At 41.7% G+C, this 21,765-nt stretch overlaps 1 protein-coding gene across 9 annotated transcripts in view; it reads left to right on the forward strand.

Moving 5' to 3' along the window:
- Positions 1-21,765, forward strand: part of RBM33 (RNA binding motif protein 33) — a 523,998-nt gene that overhangs the window by 69,113 nt on the left and 433,120 nt on the right. For all 9 annotated transcript variants that reach the window (XM_029588463.1, XM_029588468.1, XM_029588464.1 and 6 more), the window contains exon 4: positions 20,986-21,071. In XM_029588463.1, the coding sequence (XP_029444323.1) occupies positions 20,986-21,071 (86 nt within the window). The remainder of the gene's footprint in view (positions 1-20,985; positions 21,072-21,765) is intronic.

The following is a 21,765-nucleotide window of genomic DNA, read 5'->3' on the forward strand; positions in this document are numbered from 1 at the left end:
CCCCGCCTCTACATGTCAAGGCTCATTCTACCAGAGCTCAAGCGGCATCCTGGGCGGAATCCAGGATGCTATCGCCTGCGGAAATCTGTCAAGCGGCGACATGGTCCTCCCTCCATACCTTTTCCAGATTCTACCACCTGGATGTCCAGGCCAGGGAGGACTCAGCATTTGCCAGGGCGGTGTTACATGGGCCTCAGGCAGCCTCCCGCCCAGGTGGGGAGTAAAGCTTTTGTACATCCCATTTGTACTGAGTCCATCTGGCTACATGCCAGGAAATGTTGGGATTACTACCTGATAATCCCCTTTTCCTTGGTGTAGACAGATGGACTCAGCATCCCGCCCAGCTGCCTGCGTACATGGGTATCACCGATTCCAGGTAAGCCATGTCATCTGTTTCCATGAGAGCGTACACTCTACCAGGTGTCCACGCCTTTCGGTTGGGAATGCTGGCGGTCTCCAGCTACTATCAATCGGTCAGGGGAATCCTGTTTCACTTTTTAACTGTGCGTCAGTACACTATAACAGCTTTTGCAAGGAAGATTACTGAATGGCTACGCTTCCTGTGGGGATATATACGCCCCCGTGCTGACGTCAGATCCGTCTCCAACTGCTAGCACGCGGATACTATCCCATTTGTACTGAGTCCATCTGTCTACACTAAGGAAAAGGGGATTATCAGGTAGTAATCCCAACAATACATTAGTATTTTTTTTTAAACCAAAGAAGAGATAGTTTGCCCCTTGGAAAAGGGTGTCTTGGGCCATTTTCAAATGAAAAGGGGGCCCTCAAGTGGCAGAATCCTCCTTTTTTTTTTTTTTTTTTTTGCATAGATCTTGCTTATCAGCATCTCTTCTTCCTCCTGGAGATGGTGATGATTCAGAGCTTCCCAGAGGAGGAGACAGCACAAATCAGATGTTCATGTGCACTTTCTGAAGTATTAGTTAGTGTTCAAAGATAGCCTTTCTTAAAGTAAGTTGTAACCAAACTTTATTGGCACCTGTTAGAATGTAAGATATCCTACATTTACTTACCTTAGTCTATGTGCCTATTTGTAAACCGTTGCAATGGTATATAACTTAGCGACGGTATAGAAAAGTTTTTAAATAAATAAAAATAAATAAAGTTCTTCTCTAAAATAGCATCTACTGAAGAATTCTGCCATTGGTGCAGAAAGGGATATTGTTTCGAGAGTGCATATGTTAAAAGATGTTGACAATATCAAAGTGTGTAATTGATAGATAGAATTGAAAAATGAATTCCAATACCTCTTGCCAGGGTTAGTTTATTTCTTAGATTTATACATTATCTCAATCCAAAGCAGCTTGAAGTGATTTATAGTTCTATCAAAGATAAAAAAAAACAAACAGTAAAATAAAATGACAATACAAGACATTTATTCTAAAAATCTTATGTAAATCATGCACAAACATAACAAAACCTAAAATATCTCATATTTCTTCTGGCTAATTTTATAGCCATTTGACTCTAAGCTCTATCTCATACTTCAGAATAATATTTACTAAGTTTACTAAATTTTGACATTTTTCTTAAAAAAAACAAAACAAAACACCCACATCCTTTTGAAAACATATTTCCTGAGGAAGAGATTTTCACAATTTAGTGGCTACAGCAGAAAAGGTCCACTCTGCAGTTTTAACTAGACGTATTTCTGACAAATGGGGAACCATTAAAAGCTCTTTATTTCTTATTTATTTATTTTTATATTTCGCTTTTCACACACTTTTTTTTTCAGCACTTCAAAGCAGATTACATTCAGGTACTGTAGGTATTTCCCTATCCCCACATGGGTTTACATTCTAAGTTTGTACCTGAGGCAATGGAGGGTAAAGTGACTTGCCCAAGGTCACAAGGAGCAACAGTGGGACTTGAACCCTGGTCTTCTGGCTCATAGTCCCCTGCTCTAACCACTTCTTTCTGGGATTCATCGATTTAAAGTGTTTCAAGTTACATATTGGTCTTCGCATAGAAGGAGAAAAACAGTTGAGCTATAAGGACGCACCAAGCCAGAGGTTATCTTAACCCACAAACACATTTTAATACTAAATTCAAGCCAACTAATATATACCTGACAAACAAGCTTAACTCACTCACATAGTCTATTATATTATATTGTTACTGTCTATGATGGCACATGATTAATTTGTAATCTATACCACTCATATCTCATTATCGTGCCTTTTGTAAACCGTTGTGATGGTTATTTAACTTAACGACGGTATAGAAGAGTTTTTAAATAAATAAATGTCTTTTTCATGAAACAGTTGGGGTCTTCTCCTGGGGTCATCTTAAGTAGTATTGGTGACAAGGGAGATGGCCTGATCTCAGCGGTCTGTACAGCCTATGCTAACTGAGTTAGCACTGTTTTTTTTCCTGTATAGCTTGTTTCGAAGTACCCGCTATTGGTTAGTTTGAGTTGGTAGGGCATTCTGCAGTTGCTGCAGCCCTTTAGTAAGGATCTGTATCACTTGTTCTCACAGGACAAGTAGGATGGTAGTTCTCACATATGGGTGACATCACAGGATGGAGCCCAATCACGGAAAACCTCTGTCAAAGTTTCCAGAACTTTGACTGGCCCCTACTGGGCATGCCCAGCATGGCACTAGCCCTGCAGCCAGCAGGGGTCCCCCTTCAGTCTTCTTTTTTCCACGCAGCAGTAGCCTCGCGGTAAAGGAGCTCTGAAGAGATTCCTGACAGGAATTTTCTTCACGGAATTACTAAAAGTTAAGTTGCCCCACAGGGGTCCCTCTTCTACCTTTTATATCTCAACAGTACTCCGGTTTGACCAGTTTCCTGTCGATTACCGTCGAGTTTGGCCTTCGCGGCCTACTGGCCGTCGACTGTACCGCGGCTAAATTTTTTCCCATGGCGTCGGGGTTTCATCGGTGCCCGGACTGTACCCGCACCATGTCTATCACAGACCCCCATAAAGCCTGTGTAATGTGTTTAGGATGTGAGCACGAAGTCTTGACCTGCACCAAATGTGCCCTAATGACACCGAAGGGTCGCAAGGCTAGAATGGAGAAGATGGAACTTCTCTTCTGTGCTCAAACCCCGACTCCATCCATCGCATCGTCGTCTGAACCGGCACCGTCGACTTCGCGCCAGCATCGACCACTGACCGGTGAGCGACCGGCATCGATGACTACTCGGCCATCGACACCCTCTACTCCCCCTCAGGATCGCAGGGAAAAACATCACCATTGACACCGTAAGACTCGGACCATCGAGGGAGCGAAGCCATCGTCCGAGCCGCTGTTGAAAAAACCCCATCCAGGAAAGGCATCAACCATTCCTGCGACCGGGTCTCCGAGGCAACCCTCACCCGATTGGGGATCGGCAGCCATGACTCCGCCTGTAACGGTGGTCCCTCCGGCTATGCCTCTGCCTCCTTCTTCTGTTCCAGAGCCGGGGCTGCTTGCTCCAGGTCTCCGAGAAGAACTGGACCGGATGGTCCAGGAGGCCATCGACAAGGTGATGCAACGTTTTCAGGTTCCTCCGACACCGGCACTGACTGTGGAACCGATCATTGACCCGATTCCGGCAGCGCTGGCACCGCTGCTATCCAGGATGGAAGCCCTCATGGCCGCTTTAACATCGATGGATCCCGGGTCTCCAATGGCTCCAATGCCCTCCCCATTGACAGCATCATCGGGAGGAGAAACACCGTTCCGTATTCCTCCACCCGGAGTTCTGCCTTAGCCATCGATGCCTATACGTCCCTCGCCACCGATCCAACCTTCGTGTCGATACGTCCATCGGCACCCCTGAGCCATCCATCGATGCACTCAATGCCTGTACTGATGCCTTCAATGCCATTGTCGGTGCCTCCGATAATTCCTCCGATTCCTTCGGAGCCCAGACCTGGACCTTCAGGTATCCAACCACCCTGTCCCCCTCTACTTCCTAGAGGAAAGGGTGTTGACCCTTATAACACCTGGGGTGATGATACCTCATCAGACACCGATGACTTACCTTCACCACCTTCACCCATTTAGAGTAGAAAGCATTCTCCTGCAGAGGACTTCTCATTTATAAATTTTGTGAAGAAAATGGCTGAATTGGTTCCTTTTCAATTGCAGACAGAACAGGTTGATAGGCACCAAATGATGGAGTTGCTCCAATTCCTGGATGCCCCCAAGGTAATAACCTCTATTCCCATTCATCAAGTTCTTCTTGATCTTCTCAAAAAGAAATGGGAAAATCCAGGAACAATTGCTCCAGTACATAGAAAAGCTGACACTACTTATTTAGTACAGTCAGCCCCAGGTTTTCAAAAGTCACAGCTTGATCACCACTTGGTCGTGGTAGAGTCTGCACAAAAGAGGGCAAAGAAGTCAAAATCTCACTTATCTACACTTCCTGGTAAGGAACAAAAATTCCTGGACAACATTGGACGCCGAGTATTCCAAGGAGCCATGTTCATCTCCCGAATTGCTGCCTATCAGCTTTATATGACCCAATATAACAGGCCATATTTAAGCAGATACAGGACTTCTCAGACTCCCTGCCTCAGCAATTCGAAGACCAACTACAAACCCTTGTAAGCAAAGATTTTGAGGCAGGCAAGCATGAGATCAGAACATCTTATGACATTTTCGACACCTCTACCAGAGTGTCTGCAGCTGCTATTTCAGCGAGACGGTGGGCCTGGCTCAAGTCTTCTGACCTTCGCCCAGAAGTGCAAGACCGGTTGTCCAACCTGCCCTGTGTAGGAGATAATCTGTTCAGCGAACAGATCCAACGGACGGTGGCTGAACTAAAAGACCATCATGAGAACCTAAAACAGCTCTCTTCGAAGCCTTCCGACTTCTCTTCAAAGCAGCCCTTTAGAAAGGACTCCAAGAAGTCGTTCTACCGTCCAAGAAAGTCCCACTCACCACCAGCCAGATCCCGTGCTACGAGACCTTATCAGAAACCTCAGTCTCGCCAAACCCGAAAACAAAAGCCACAAACAGCTCCCCAACCGGGGCCTGCTTCCGGTTTTTGACTTCCACTTGGAGAGCAGCAGCCAGATTCCTCTGTCGCACATACCAGTGGGAGGTTGACTGTGCCACTTTCACAACATGTGGCATTCAGTCACAACCGACCAATGGGTATTGGCAATCATTGCTCAGGGTTACCATCTGAACTTTCTCGCCCTGCCATCGGACTCACCACCTCTGCAGACGTGGAGAACGTCCGACCACTCCGTTCTTCTGGATCAAGAGGTCTCCCTCCTTCTCCAGTCAAGAGCAATAGAAGTCAAGAGTTCATACTCTCAGCAAGGCCTAGGGTTCTATTCCTGGTACTTCCTAATCCCCAAAAAATCGGGAGGAGTCCGTCCTATTCTAGATCTACGGGCCCTCAACAAGTACCTCCAGCGAGAAATGTTCAAGATGGTCACCTTGGGCTCTCTTCTACAAAGAGGAAACTGGCTCTGCTCTCTGGACCTCCAGGACGCATACACCCACATTGCGATAAGTCCAGCTCATCGCAAATACCTGAGATTCCTAGTAGGCCTCAAGCACTATCAATAACGAGTGCTTCCATTTGGCCTAGCGTCTGCTCCATGAGTCTTTACAAAATGCCTCATAGTCGTCGCAGCATTCCTCAGGATACAAGGTGTTCATGTCTACTCCTATCTGGACGACTGGTTAATCAGGGCTCCCACTCAGCAAGCTGCTCTGTCGTCCCTCAATCTAGCCTTACACACTCTAATTTCATTAGGGTTTCTCGTCAATTACGACAAATCCTACTTAGTCCCATCTCAAACCTTATCGTTCATTGGGGCAGACTTGGACACCTTACAGGCAAAGGCTTTCCTGCCTCGACAACGAGCACTCACCATCGTGTCTCTTGCTCACCAACTGCAGTCTCAGCTCGTTGCGACTGCACGCCAATTTCTCGTCATCCTGGGACATAAGGCGTCCTCAGTCCATATCACACCAATGGCCCGCTTGGCCATGAGGCTCATGCACTGGACTCTGAGATCTCAATGGACTCAAGCTATTCAGCCTCTGTCGACCATTGTCCACATCACCGACTCACTCCGTCTGTCCCTCGCCTGGTGGAAAAATCAGAACAATCTTCTCCAGGGATTGCCCTTCCAGGTTCCGCATCCTCAAATCAATCTCACCACCGATGCTTCCAACCTCGGGTGGGGAGCCCATGTAGCCAATCTGCAAACCCAAGGCTCTTGGTCTCCAGAGGAAGCCAAACACCAGATAAATTTTCTGGAACTTCGAGCAATAAGATATGCTCTCAGAATTTTTGAGGATCGCCTGTCCAATCAGGTCATTCTAATTCAGACGGACAACCAGGTGGCCATCAGAATGCATGTCAGTGCGGTAGCCGCCTTCCATAAGGGTATCGGGGATGTTCCTATATCAGTACAACCCCTTGTAACATGCTTTTTAAAAGGCTTGGTCCATATCAAGCCTCCATTATGTCCTCCAGCCCCTTCTTGGGACCTTAATCTAGTTCTGGGTCGGCTCATGAAACCACCATTCGAGCCTCTTCACTCTTGTAAACTACGATATCTCACATGGAAAGTGATTTTCCTTTTGGCAATCACTTCAGCGTGCAGAGTTAATGACTTGCAGGCCCTAGTTACCTATCCGCCTTACATTAAACTTCTGTAGGACCGGGCGGTACTCCGCACTCACACTAAATTCTTGCCTAAGGTAGTCTCGGATTTTCATCTAAACCAATCCATCATACTACCTACCTTTTTTCCCAGGCCCCATGCCAACCCAGGAGAACAGGCTCTGCATACCTTTGATTGTAAACGGGCTCTAGATTTTTACCTAGACCATACAGCGGCCCACAGGGAAAGCACTCAATTGTTCGTCTCTTTCCACCCTAACAAGTTGGGAAAGCCTGTGGGTAAGCAGATTCTCTCCTCCTGGTTGGCGGACTGCATATCCTTTTGCTATCAGTAAGTGGGCATTCCACTTCAAGACCGTGTTAAAGCACACTCTGTGAGGGCAATGGCGACTTCAGTAGCACACCTACGATTGGTGCCGCTTCCTGACATTTGCAGGGCTGCAACCTGGAGTTCTTTCCACACCTTTGCAGCCCACTATTGCTTGGACAAAGCAGGAAGACAGGATTCCATCTTTGGCCAGTCTGTCCTTCGTAACCTGTTTACAACATGACGTACCAACACCCTTCCACCTGCCCGGTGGGGTTCAGGATGCCCTCTCCCAAATTCCACCCCAGTTGTTGTGCCTGTTGCACGCCTTTGGGTACATTTGGTGCAGGTTCGGACATCCTCAGCTCGGTACTCACCCATATGTGAGGACTATCATCCTGCTTGTCCTGTGTTGCTTACCTCTAACAGGTGTTCTTACAGGCCAGCAGTATGTTAGTCCTCACGAAACCCGCCCGCTGCCCTGCAGTGTTGGGTTCATAACGTTTTGTTGTTTTATTTTTCGGCACTGCCTGTAGCTTTCAAATAAGACTGAAGGGAGACCCTTGCTGGCTGCAGGGTTAGTGCCATGCTGGGCATGCCCAGTAGGGTTCAACAGTCAATAAAATTAAGCCCAAAACCTCGGAAATCTGAGGAAATATTATTCAAAACACATGTATAACACAAAACCCCAGTGGCAAATATTTTTATTTTTAGCAGGTAATTTGTAGGACCTTCATGACCTCAGCCTGTAAATGTCAACAAGCTGCATCGACCTCTGGTCCAACTTTATTATACTTTAATTATCTTGCTCACTTCGAGTCAAGAAACCTCTTTTTTATATTTTTCTTTTTTTATTATAAAAAGTCATGAAAGTGTCCTCGGGGGAGAGAGATATTCTACTGCAAATTTTTTCCCAAGTCCAGGAGCAACATTCATAACCGGTACTTAGCTTTAATGTCAGACACTGTACATCACCCCGACATGGCCATGTTTCGATCACATTCTGCTTCAGGGGGTCTTTCCATCCAATCTTCACATGCTCCTTATCAATGTTATTAAATTCTCGCTATCTCAAAAACGCTCCCCGATACTTTTGCCTGTTCATGCTGTGTCATTATATAGAAAAACTAACAAAATGGCGTCAGTCTCTTTCTCATTTCTGACGTCAAACTGACGTAGTGAAATTCAAAATTAAAAGTTTAAGTCAGAGAATACCAGTTAATAACCTCAATAAGACCTCTAGGCACAATTGTATCCAACTTGAAAATCAAAAATTGTTCTTTTTTGTTCAAAAACGCTGATACATCACCACCGCGGGGGGAAACCATAACTTGTTCTAAGATAAACCATCGCAAGTCATTAAATTGATGCCCCCTTCTCATTCCAATGAGCGGCTAATGGTGCTGTCAATTTCTGTCTTGATGCAGCTATTATGTTCAACCAATCTTGTCCGTATCTTACGTTTCGTCCGACCTACATATATTTTGTCACATGGACACTGTATAACATAAATTATATTTGATGATTTACAATTTGAAGTATGATGGAAAAAAATCTCATGATTCGAACCGGGAACCAGCCACATTGAACCTTTCAAACAGAGAGCACACATCTCACATGCGCCACAAGGCACAGTTCCTGAATGGCATTCCTGAACAGTCTCATTTATGAGGGGCGGCATCAAAGCTCTAACCACTTTATCACGTAGATTCCGGTGTCTTGAAAATGAGATACGGGGGTACTGACTGTAGCACTTGATGTAAGGCTACTATCTCCCAGTGCTTACGTATGATGTTTACATTATCTTGTGCCTTGTTACTAAACTGGAGTACACAAACTGTGCCTTCAAATTCTCTGGTACATTTATATCCCAAAAGAAGCTCTCGATTAGCAAAAAGGGCACGCTTATATGCTCATTTGATCACAGAACGAGGATAACCTCTTTGATCAAATCTATCCCACATAATTTTAGATTGAACTTTAAATTCATCCACCGAAGAACAAAGCCTTCTTAAGCGCAAAAATTGGCTGATTGGGAGACTATCTTTTAAATGTCTAGGATGACAACTAGAGTACTTTAAAAAAAAAAGTGATTATGATCCGTCTCTTTTCTATGCAGGTTTGTTGAGAGGCGGTCCCCACTTTTAGAGATAGTAATGTCCAGAAAAGCCAAAGAGTATGCACTGAAATTTGCCGAAAATTTTAAATGAATACTTTGTTCATTAAGCCACTCAACAAATTTATTCAATTCTGTACATGATCCTAACCAAATGAAAAAAATGTCGTCTATGTAACGACGCCAAAGTTGGAAATTTTTAAACCATGTGGAGGGATAAATAACTTTCATCTCAAAATCAGCAACAAACAAATTTGCTCTCTGTTTGAAAGGTTCAGTGTGGTTGGTTCCCGGTTCGAATCATGAGATTTTTTTCCATCATACTTCAAATTGTAATTCATCAAACGTAATTTGTGCTATACAGTGTCCATGTGACAAAATATATGTAGGTTGGATGAAACGTAAGATACGGACAAGATTGGTTGAACATAAGAGCTACATTAAGACACAGAAATTGACGGCATCATTAGCCGCTCATTGGAATGAGAAGGGGCATCAATTTAATGACTTGTGATGGTTTATGTTAGAACAAGTTATGGTTTCCCCCCCCGCGGTGGTGATGCATCAGCGTTTTTGAACAAAAAAGAACAATTTTGGATTTTCAAGTTGGATACAATTGCGCTTAGAGGTCTGAATGTGAGGTTATTAACTGGTATTCTCTGACTTAAACTTTTAATTTTGAATTTCACTACGTCAGTTTGACATCAGAAATGAGAAAGAGACTGATGCCATTTTGTTAGTTTTTCTATACGACACAGAATGAACAGGCAAAAGTATCGGGGAGTGTTTTTGAGATGGCGAGAATTTAATAACATTGATAAGGAGCATGTGAAGATTGGATGGAAAGACCCCCTGAAGCAGAATGCGATCGAAACATGGCCATGTCGGGGTGATGTACAGTGTCTGACATTAAAGCTAAGTACCGGTTATGAATGTTGCTCCTGAACTTGGGAAAAAATTTGCAGTAGAATATCTCTCTCCCCCGAGGACTCTTTCATGACTTTTTATAATAAAAAAAGAAAAATATAAAAAAAGAGGTTTCTTGACTCGAAGTGAGCAAGATAATTAAAGTATAATAAAGTTGGACCAGAGGTCGATGCAGCTTGTTGAAATTTACAGGCTGAGGTCATGAAGGTCCTACAAATTACCTGTTAAAAATCAAAACATTTTCCACTGGGGTTTTGTGTTTGACTGGCCCCTACTGGGCATGTGTATAAGTTCTGGAAACTTTGACAGAAGTTTTCCGTGATTGGGCTCCATCCTGTGATGTCACCCAAATGTGAGGACTAACATCCTGCTGTCCTGTGAGAACACATGTTACAGGTGAGCAACATTTGCTTTCCATCTTCCCTGCTTTCTGAGCTGCCTCCAAATTGTATCTCTCTGGGCAAAGCAAAGGGAAGAAAACAAACCTGCTGGCCTGTCCGGCCTTTAACTTACTGCTTGAACCGTGATTGCACAGGCAGGACTAACCCCCTTGGCCCGCTGTAACTTAGGCTGGGTGAGTGGAAGCGTGAGTTTCCTTGAGAAAAGAAAAAATAATTGTGTAGAATTTTTTTTGTCTGCTGCGGCTGTGGGCTTCTGCCTGTGCTTCGTGCTTGGGCAAGAAGATCCCACCTCTACCACCATATGTGGTAACTTGGGCAGTTGTGACTTGGGAAACAGCCAGTGGGACAAAAGGAGGCAGACTGGCTGTAAATTTTATTTACAGTGAAAAAGCAAAACATAAAATAATGCAGCTCATCTTGCAGTTCTGGTAGCACTCAAACATGAAAAATAGCAGGTCTTCACATACATTCAGTTCCTGCCTGCTCCCCGGGGCCGCCTTAATCCTTCTGTGACCTGACTTCATATAGCAGGGTGAGGGCAGTCTCCCTTCACCCAGAATTCCTTGTGGGGCTGCTTCGTAGGGAGGACTGGGCCAGATAGCTACGGTCAGACCTTTAAAGTGGTTTGAGGGAATTTGCTGTACACTCCCTCACAGGATCCAAAATTGAATATAGTCCATGTATGGTATTTTATACCCTTAGATTGAAAAATAAAATAAAGTCACTGCATATGCAGATTAAAAAAGAGTGAAAACAAAATAGATCCCTAGGATACTCCAAAATCCAAGATTCTGATTAAAAAAAAAATTCTTACATACCTGTTGTAATTGTTTTGATGTATCTGAACCAAATCGGTTTAAACCTACATTTATGATTCATCATGTTAAAGACAGAGGATAAATAAAGCAGGACTAATAATCCAGTACTTCCTCTGTTTATATGTTTGACAAGGTAATCTAAGAGGGTCACTAAAATTGTCTCAGTACTATCTTGGGCTCTAGAGCCTGTGTAGAATGTTTCTAACACAGAGACATGATGGCAGAAAAAGACCATTATGGCCTATCCTGTTTGCCTAGCTACATGAACTACTCAGCTTTAAAATCTGTATCACACCCTCAGAGATCCTACGTGTTTATCCCATGTGTTCTTGAATTCATATACTTATTAGTCACAAACTTTAAAAGTTGTAATGATACTGCTTTCGCAATAATCTCAGGCTTACACTATGTAGGTTAGATTGGCCTATCCAGGATAGTTGGATCAAGTGTGATTTTTTTTTTTTTGCCTGTTTTTCCAGCAAAGGGTGAACAATAGTTTAGTTGAGCATTTCCCAACCTCTTCAAGACCAAGGCATAACTATGGTAATAATAATGTTGTGTGGCACACCAGCCTGTACAGTGCAGGCAGTGTGCACATGGAAAGGACTTGTATGGTCAAAAGAAGAGCCAGGGAAGCACTGAAAGCGCCACCAGTCTCCCTTCCAAATTTTAAACAAAGGGAAAGAGGGAGCTGAGGCACTCAAATTCATTACAATGTGCCAGATTTGTCTATATACAAGTGCACGAGAAGGGAGAACTCAGTGTGATGCAGGCAGCTGGCTCATTTAGTTATCTTGGCTGCTGTGTGTGGTTGTCTGAGCTCCTTCACTTGTGCTGTTTCAGACACTCAGAATGAGTTTTATCCAGTGCTTGGTGCATGCTTTCCCTGTCGCACTCAGCACATGTTTGGAGAGGCCTGGAGCTACTTAATCACCCATGTGTGAGGACTACCATCCTGCTTGTACTTGGAGAAAGCAGAGTTGCTTACCTGTAACAGGTGTTCTCCAAGGACAGTAGGATGTTAGTCCTCATGATACCCGCCTATCACCCTGCTGAGTTGGTGTTTCTTGCAGTTTATTTTATTTTTTGTGAACTCTATATTATAAGACTGAAGGAGGGACCCAGCGTGGCTGTGTGGTTAGCGGCATGCTGGGCCTATCAAAGTTTCTAGAAACTTTGACAAAAGTTTTCTGATCCGGGCTCCATCCGATGATGTCATCCATGTGAGGACAAACATCCTGCTGTCCTTGGAGAACACCTGTTACAGGTAAGGAACTCTGTTTTTTAGACTGGAATTGACTATATGAACTGATCTGTGACAGTTCACTCTTAGCCCCTCATATGAACATAAGAGGTTGGCATAGTAGGTCATACAGAGGGTCCATCAGTGGTCAATCTAGGTTATATTTTGTGGCAAGTACTCAAGCATTAAATAGATCCCTTGCTACCAGTGCTAGCAATAGCAGTGGCCATTCTCTAAGTCATCTCGATTAATAGCAGTTTATGGACTTCTCCAGGTACTTATCCAAATCTTTTTTAAACCCAACAACACTAACTGCCGTAACCACATCCTCTGGCAAAGAATTCCAGAGCTTAATTGTGCATTGATTGTGAGAGAATTTTCTCCGATTTGTTTTAAATGTGCTACTTCTAACTTCTGTTATCTGAAAGAATAAATAACCAAATCACATTTACCTGTTCTAGTCTGCTCATGATTTTATTAACCTCTATCATATCCCCCCTCTGCCTTCTCTTCTCCAAGCTGAGCTACTCTAAATAATTTTGTCTCATCTACAAATTTGATCACCTCACTCGTCATATCCCTTTGCAGATCATTTATAAATATTTTGAAAAGCACCGGTCCAAGTACAGATCCCTGAGGCAGTCCACTGTTTACCATTTTCTACTGAGAAAACCTACCGTTTAATCCTACTCTCTGTCGCCTGTCTTTTAGCCATTGCCTCCTCTTCCATGACCTTTTAGTTATTTTAGAAGCCTTTCATGAAGAATTTATTTAGATTTTTTTTATATATTCCGATATTCTATGTTGTTTTTTTTTACACTTTTTTTTTCCACTTTGTCAAATGCCTTCTGAAAATCTAAATACACTATATCTACTGGTTCACCTTTATCCATATGTTTACAAAAAAATGTAGTAGATTTGAGAGGCATGATATCTATATGTTATGTGATTTTGTTGTTTAGAATAGGCTCTTTGATTTATAGTTCCTGGATCAGTCCTAGAGCTCTTTTTAAATATCAGGGTTACATTGGCCACCCTCCATTCTTCAGGTGCAACGCACAATTTTAATGATAGGTTACAAATTTTTACTAATAGGTCTGAAATTTCATTTTTGAGTTCTTTCAGAACTCTGGTGTGTATACCATCCAGTCCAGGTGATTTGCTACTCTTCAGTTTGTCAATCTGGCCTACTACATCTTCCAGGTTCATTGTGATTTGGTTCAGTTCATCTGAATCATAACTCTTGAAAACCATGTCTTGGAACTGGTATCTCCCCAATATCGTCCTTAGTAAACACGGAAGCAAAGAATTAATTTAGTCTTTCCATGATGGCCTTATCTTCCCTAAGGTACTCCTTTAACCCCTCAATCATCTAACAGTCCAACCGACTCCCTCACAGATTTCCTTCGGATATGTTTTAAAAAGTTTTATCATGAGTTTTTGCCTCTACAGCCAATGTTTTGCCGTTTAACTCGACAGTGCTTATGCTTTTTCCTGTTTTCTTCAGATGGATCCTCCTTCAAATTTTTGAAAGAATTGTTTTGGCTAACATAGCCTCTTTCACCACGCACTTTAACCATGCCAGTAATTGTTTGGCCTTCCTTCCACCATTCTTAATTCGTGGAATACATCTGGACTGCGCTTCTAACAATGTCCACTCCTGTTGTATACTCTTAACCTTTTGAGCTACACATTTTTTTTCCTCATTTTAACAAAGTTTTCCTTTAGAAAGTTTAGGAATTATTAGGAAGGGAATGACTAATAAAATGGAGGATGTCATAATGCCTCTGTATTGCTCCATGGTGAGACTGCACTTTGAGTACTGTGTACAATTCTGGTCGCTGCATCTCAAGAAAGATATAGTTGTGATGGAGAAGGTACAGAGAAGGACGACCAAAATGATAAAGGGGATGGAACTGCTCCCCTATGAGGAAAGACTAAAGAAGTTAGGGCTTTTCAGCTTGAAGAAAAGACGGCTGAGGGGGGATATGATAGAGGTCTTTAAAATCATGAGAGGTCTAGAACTGGTAAATGTGAATCCGTTACTTACTCTTTCGGACAATAGAAGGACTAGGGAGCTCTCCATGAAGTTAGCATGTAGTACATATAGAACTAATTGGAGAAAATTCTTTTTCACTCAACGCACAATTAAACTCTGGAATTTGTTGCCAGGGGATGTGGTTAGTCCAGTTAGTGTAGCTGGGTTTAAAAAAGATTTGGATAAGTTCTTGGAGAAGAAATCCTTTACCTGTTATTAATCAAGTTGACTTAGAAAATAGTCACTGTTATTACTAGCATCAGTAGCGTGGGATATACTTAGCTTTTTGGTACCTGCCAGGTACTTGTTGCCTGGATTGGAAACTGTTGGAAACAGGATGCTGAGCTTGATGGACCCTTGGTCTGACCCAGTATGGCAATTTCTTATGTTCTTAGTATTAGACCTATAGATTTACTTATTGTACCTCTTCCAGTCATTAGTTCAAATTTGATCATGTCGTGATCATTATTGCCAAGTGGCCCCACTCTCACCAAATCCTGCTGTCCACTCAGAATTAGATCTAAAATAGCAACCTCTCTCATTGGTTTCTGAACCAACTGCTCCATGAAGTAGTCATTTGTTCCATCAAGGAAGCATTTCCTGATGTTTCATTTACCCTGTTAATATTGGGCTAATTGAAGTCTCCCATTATTACTGCACTGCCAAATTGGTTAGCTTCCTTGATTTCTCTTAGCATTTCATTGTCCATCTTGTGGAAAGATAATTTTAGGCAATTTAGCTAGATCTCCGGAAGTCTTTGTCCCACGAATAGACAGCTATGGATCAGAACAGGCTCTAATGATTTATCAGTGTAAATCAATATTTTGCATGTGATTTAAGTGGAGGGATTGTATAAAGGCATGGCACTATCACCATTTGTTCCCTGCATTCCTGAGGTATTGTGACAACAATGAGCTGATAAAAGAGCTGGGATGGCTTCAAGGAACATCTGGTATCTCTGGGGATGTAAAAATGTCATTTAGTATTTCTTATCTCCTGGGAAGATCAAATGCAAAGACTAGTACCCGTACCAATGAGCTGTTAATAAGTTAAACAGTTGGTGTCTCTTACCAAATGGGAGATCAAAAGACTGTACTGAAATACCTTCCTGGGTAAAGCACGGATTGGGGCACCTAACTTGCAGGGAGATATATAAGGCATTGCGGTGCATTTTGTGTGATCTTTATCCTGTTGGACTCTATGCCTTCCCAGACATAAAGTCCCCCCTCACCAAGTTGATCCTCCCTATCATTGCGATTATAATTTGTACCCTGGTAGGGCACTGTCCCATTGGTTAATCTCCTTCCACTAGTTCTCTGAGATGCCAATTATGTCTAGCTAATCATTCTCTGCTATACATTCTAACTCTCCCATCTTACTTCTTCTGGAATTGGCATACAGACATTTCAAAAGTGTGTTTTTTGTTTGTATTAACCTGCTTTTCAGTTTATACAGATAATTTGGAATCCTTTAGCTCAGGTGATTCTTTAATTTTCTTTTATTGGAACCTCTCTGTTAGAATGCCCCAACTCTCCTGTTTCATTAGTATCCTTTGAAGATACCTCCCGCTGAACCATACAGTGCTGAGCATCTGTCAACTTTCCCCCTTGTTCTAGTTTAAAAGCTGCTCTATCTCGTTTTTAAAAGTTAGTGCCAGTAGCCCAGTTCCACCCTAGTTAAGGTGGAGCCTGTCCTTTTGAATTATAAAGGTGGGGCATGAAGCAAATTTACACAGGTCAATTTAATTCCAGAGCCAATTCTTGTATCTTCTCAGTATTCATGAAAGCAAAAGAAGACTGTTTTCCTAAAATTGTGATACCATATGGAAATATTGCTGTCAATGAAACCCAGTTAAGGAATTTAACCAGATCATTCCTAAAAGAAGGAATCATTATATCTAAATCTTTAGTTAGCCCACACATGTTGTCTTGAAAAGTAATTGATAGATAGTTCCTGCCTTTTTGAATAAGAAATTCACCCAAAGCAGAGTGCAGCATGTAGCAGATTTGTTACAAAGCTCGACTGATGCATCAGCTTCTAGACTTGCACAACTTGGCAAGATATGGAGTTATTTTATATTGTTAGAAATCTTATCAATTGCCCGATCCAATATATTAGTAAAAAAAAAAAATATGCCTGTGTCTTGGGTTCATACTTTGTCAGGCAGTTCTGAGTGAAAAATCTTTTAATAAGGAGTTCCTTTATAGGTTACTCTTTCTCCCCAGGACCCCATGTCATATAAGTGTAACACATCATTGCTCCTAAGAGATAATGTATTAGTGAGAGTAATAATTATTTATAAAGATAGAGCAAGTTAGTAATCAGAGATAAATATGCTTATTTATTATATATGAGTAAATCCTCATACATTCTTTGAGTTAAATTGATCAAGTCTGAAAAAAGTAAGATACAGAAGAAAAAAAACAGATGGTTATCTTACCTGTAGGTGGTGGTGTGGTGCTGGATTGCCATCTGCTGGTGCAAGTTAGATGAGCAGTGCTGAGCTTACAATTGACCACAAGTATACATTTTTTATTTGTTTACTAAAAGTAATTATAAAACAAATTCAGGAATTTTAAAAACAGCACATAATGTCTAAGAATGTTAAAATTAAATGCACATAATGTCTACCTCTGAGGAATTTAAAAACAAAGTATAAAGACACACAAAGTCTACCTGTTATTTATTTATGTCTGACTTATAACATCTGTCTACCTGTTTAGCTATATTGCCATTAAATGAGCTATATTTTATTTCACCTAACACCAACTATTGGCTTTTAATCTGTTGCAGAAGAAACTATTTTTTATCTTTAAAAAGATCAAAATATGCCAATTAGTGGCTAACATAGAATTTAGTATTCCCTTGTTTTTTGGGATGTGAGTCAGTTCTGGGACATCCGCCAAGTCTCTCAGTGAGATAATTTGGGGGAAGATAATGGTTGTACCTCTTGGTAGGGTTTTGTTAAGGAACTCTATTATCTGTTTACTGGACATCTTTATGTTTCTTGGTGTAATGCCAAGGACAGAGTATTCTGATTTACATTCGCATTCCTTCATCCTTAGAGTAGACTGACTCACTGCATTCTCTAATGCTGTGCTGAATTTACAGGCAAAGCTGTTCTTTTCTTAAAAGGTAATGAGGGCCTTGATTTTAAATTTGGGGACATTGTCTGGGATTCCCGGGGTATTGATTGAGGACTACGTGACACCTAGTTAAATGTCTGACAATACATTGAAGCCATCGTATCTTCTAAATGATCTGAAATTAGTCAGACTTATGCCACTGACATTTTTTCCTATACTGCCTTTTAGAGACTCTAAGACCTGGTGAAATACCGAGGAGCTGGCTACTTTACTGATAATAATAGTGCTACCTTTTTTTTTTTTTTTTTGTTCGGGGGTGGGACCAAGATATCCAATCCCTGTTGTCTCATCTCGGAGCTCCATTAAATCAGACACTCCTTTACGTAAATAATCATCAAGTGTAGGACTCAAAATTCAACATTCTTTTCTGGAACAATTTTGTCTCTTGGGCAAACAAACTTTGTGTTGCTCATGCCCCTCTTTACTTTCTTTAAGCCCTATAATTCAAATTGAATCAGAAAATGGTCTCACCATAGTACAGGCATCATAGATTCATTCTGATTAACTAAATCTGTTTTAACTCCATGGATGGAATATCAAGTCAAGCGGGTGCTTTGCATTTACAAATTATTATAAATATGTTAATTACAGAGATTCCATCAAACAGTAAACTAAAGATTCAGCATTATGTTTGAATTTAATGAGGTGTCCACAATCAAAGGCAACAAATCATTCAGAGAGTCTAATAACATATTTGGGTCCCTGTAAATCAACAAAACATTGATATTGGATAATCCTCTCAATTTCACCAATAAACACACTTCACCTCTAATCTGCTGCACAGGCATTTTCATCCTCTCCAGCGAATCTCTACAAACTAAAGCCACTCCCCATTTTTCTTTCCCTCCGGTGAGGTATGGAATGCTGCATAAACCATAGGGAAAAATTGATTAAACCTGATTAGATGGTTGGAGTCAGGATTTTGTAGTACTCATTATATCAATTTCCAAATCTAAAATAGGATCAAATATAATTTCCACTTTATTTCTCACCAAAAGGACATCTAATAAGCAAGGTATTTAGCAATATGGATGGTACCCCTCCTCTAAATCGTCAATATCTGCATAGTTCAAAGACCAGCTCCTTTCTACCGAATACACTCGTAGATGAGAATTAGGCAAAAAATCAGTCTAACCAAATGGATGACTTCTAGAAGGTTTCATTTCTGTTAAAATGTATTGAGCAGCCTTTTGTGCAGCATCTGGTTCAGTGTTTTCCAACCATTGTGCCTTCAGGCCTGATCAGATGTGCCACGGAAATGTCTGCTCTGTCTGATGCTTAGATCCAGGCAAGCACCTGGGCTGTGCTCTCAGCACTTTGCAGCAACAAGGGACACAGATAGGAACTCCATTTTGAAAATGTGTAATCGTGCATGCCTTGTCCTAGCTACAGCTTGTCCTGGAGTGTGGTAATTTAATGGGCAGCATGCAGGACATAGACAGCTGAGACCCACTTTGTGCAGCACACTCACTGCACATGTTGTCTTTGAGTCCTTCAAGCCTGTGTCTTATTCCCAGGCTGAGTGAGACAGGGAAGGTGTTCACTGAGTACTGTATGTGACTCTCTTTGAGTGCTAGGAACAGAAGGAACTCTGGCAGTCACTTTCGGCAGCCAACATAACTGCTGGCTGCCTACACCACATCAACTTCTCTATTCTCCTGCAGGAGCTGGTACATCATGACAAATTCATGTGATCTTTGCCCCCTCTCTCCATTTGTTTTAAACTTTGGAAGAAAGATTGGTAATGCTTTCAAAGTTTCTCTAGCTCTTCTTTTGGCTATGTGAATCCTTTCCATTTCCTTTCTATCAGCTCCATGGAGATTAGTGTGCAATACAACATTTTTGTTAATGTATATGTGCTTTGGGCTTGAAAAGGTTGGGAAACACTGTTTGATATTATTCACAGCATGCCCAATGCCTAAGTGAGGATAAAATGGGTGAATAGGTATGTGAAATAAAAAAAAAACCAAGCAGTTATAAACAATATGTACTTATGGTAGTCATAAAGAGAGCCAGTGAACCAACATAATAAAACCAGAAGTTCTAACCAAACTAATGGTTCCTGCTTCCTGGGGGCATGCATGTGCCTGAGGTCTGTGTACATATGTTTATCTAAACCCACCCCTGTCATTTTCATGCCCTTCCCAGATGTTTGGTTTGAATAAAACACTAAACAAATTACTACAACATACACCGTGACCTCATAAGCTGCCTTTTTGGTTGAAAGGTTGCCTTTCTGCAGAAATCTCCTTTTTTCATTATGCTAGGATTGGCTCTGTTTATGATAAATTTGGCATGAGAATATTCACAAGATGTATTTTTTTCTTATAGTTTTGCTAAAAGGAGTTGTAAGTCAGTATATTTATAGTGTATGAACGACATGAGATGTTCTAATGCTTTGTGTTTCTCATTCATATGATGTGTTTGTTATCAAGACTCTAAACTTAGTTTTTCTTTACCAAGGGCTCTTTGCTTCATCTCTTGGAGACAGGCCCATGCAATATCAGCGAGGGGAAAACGGTGTTCATGATTGAGCGCCCGCTTTCCCAACGTGTGCCGATTGACCTCTCTGGGGTGCCCGATTTTTAATATTTAAATTGGCTGCCATAGTAAAAAGGAGGCGCTAGAAGGAATTGTGTGCCCCTAGTGCCTCCTCAGCAGTGGGCACCAGGGAGAGGTCAGCTGTCCCTTTTCCTGACTTGTGCACAGCCACAGGTTAGCAGAATGGGCACTGATTAATTGAGCGTCCCTTTTCCTAACCTGACTGCAGCACATCCTTTTTTTTTTTTTTTAAAGGTTGTCCCTTTTTTTTTTTTTTTTTGCTCTTCTGACTTAATATCGCCATGATATTAAGTCTGAGGAAGTACAGAAAAGCAGTATTTCCTACTTTTCTGTGCGCTTTTTTGGGCTGCTCAAAAATTGTCTGCTACGGGCAGGCATTAATTTCTGAGGGTAAAAATGTGTGCGTCAGGCATACTTTTTTTTTTTTTTTTTTTTTGAATCAGGAAGAATAGTTAATAGTCTCATCAACATGCATTTGCATGTGATGAGCGCTATTGGCTTCGGGGGGGGGGGGTTGGATGTGCTTTTTGGATGTGATAATCCTCTTATAGTGTAAGGGGTTGTGCACGAGCAACCAAAACCCGCGTCCAACCACTGCTTAAAGAGTGCGCTCGGCTTAGCGTGCTGTATTGCATCGGCCTGAGTCTTTGGTTTAATGCTTTAAAAATGTTATTTGTTGACCTTTAATTCTGTGTTTGAAACAGCTCTCTTAAGTAGTACCTACTCTTTACATAATCTCAAACATGAAGCTTTCATGGCCTATTTTTCAATATGTGGAATTACATGCTTGTTTTTACCCTTAATTTATTCTTATAATCTAGAATCAGTCAGATTTGTCAGATGAAGAGCTCAATGATGATCTTCTACAAAGTGATGAGGAAGAACAAGTACAACCGCAAAATTTCAGGTATGTAAACTTTTCAAACCTAAATAAACCGTAGAAGTTTAAAAATAAGTATTTGCTGGTTAAAAGAAACCTATACTACTGAAAAATCTCAGCCCTTACCCAAATAAATTAACCAACCTATCATCTGAATATTTTCTTATAAGAACATAAGAAATTTCCTTACTGGGTCAGACCAAGGGTCCATCAAGCCCAGCATCCTGTTTCCAACAGAGGCCCAACCAGGCCACAAGAACCTGGCAATTGCCCAAACACTAAGAAGATCCCATGCTACTGATGCCAGTAATAGCAGTGGCTATTCCCTAAGTCACCTTGATTAATAGCAGTTAATGGACATCTCCAACAGCTTCTCCAACCCTTTTTTAAACCCAGCTACACTAACTGCACTAACTACATCCTCTGGCAACAAATTCCAGAGCTTAATTGTATGTTGAGTGAAAAATAATTTTCTCCGATTAGTTTTGAATGTGCTACTTGCTAACTTCATGGAGTGCCCCCTAGTCCTTCTATTATCCGAAAGAGTAAATAACCGATTCACATCTACCCGTTCTAGACCTCTATCATGTATTCCCCCTTAGTTGTCTCTCTTCCAGGCTGAACAGCCCTAACTTCTTTAGCCTTTTCTCATAGGGGAGCTGTCCCATACTTAAGTCGGACGTGTATGTACTCATTCCTGGTTATTGGATACAGTGCCAAG

The sequence above is a fragment of the Rhinatrema bivittatum genome, chromosome 2 (assembly GCF_901001135.1).
Source record: "Rhinatrema bivittatum chromosome 2, aRhiBiv1.1, whole genome shotgun sequence".
In the NCBI taxonomy this organism is placed as follows: domain Eukaryota; kingdom Metazoa; phylum Chordata; class Amphibia; order Gymnophiona; family Rhinatrematidae; genus Rhinatrema; species Rhinatrema bivittatum.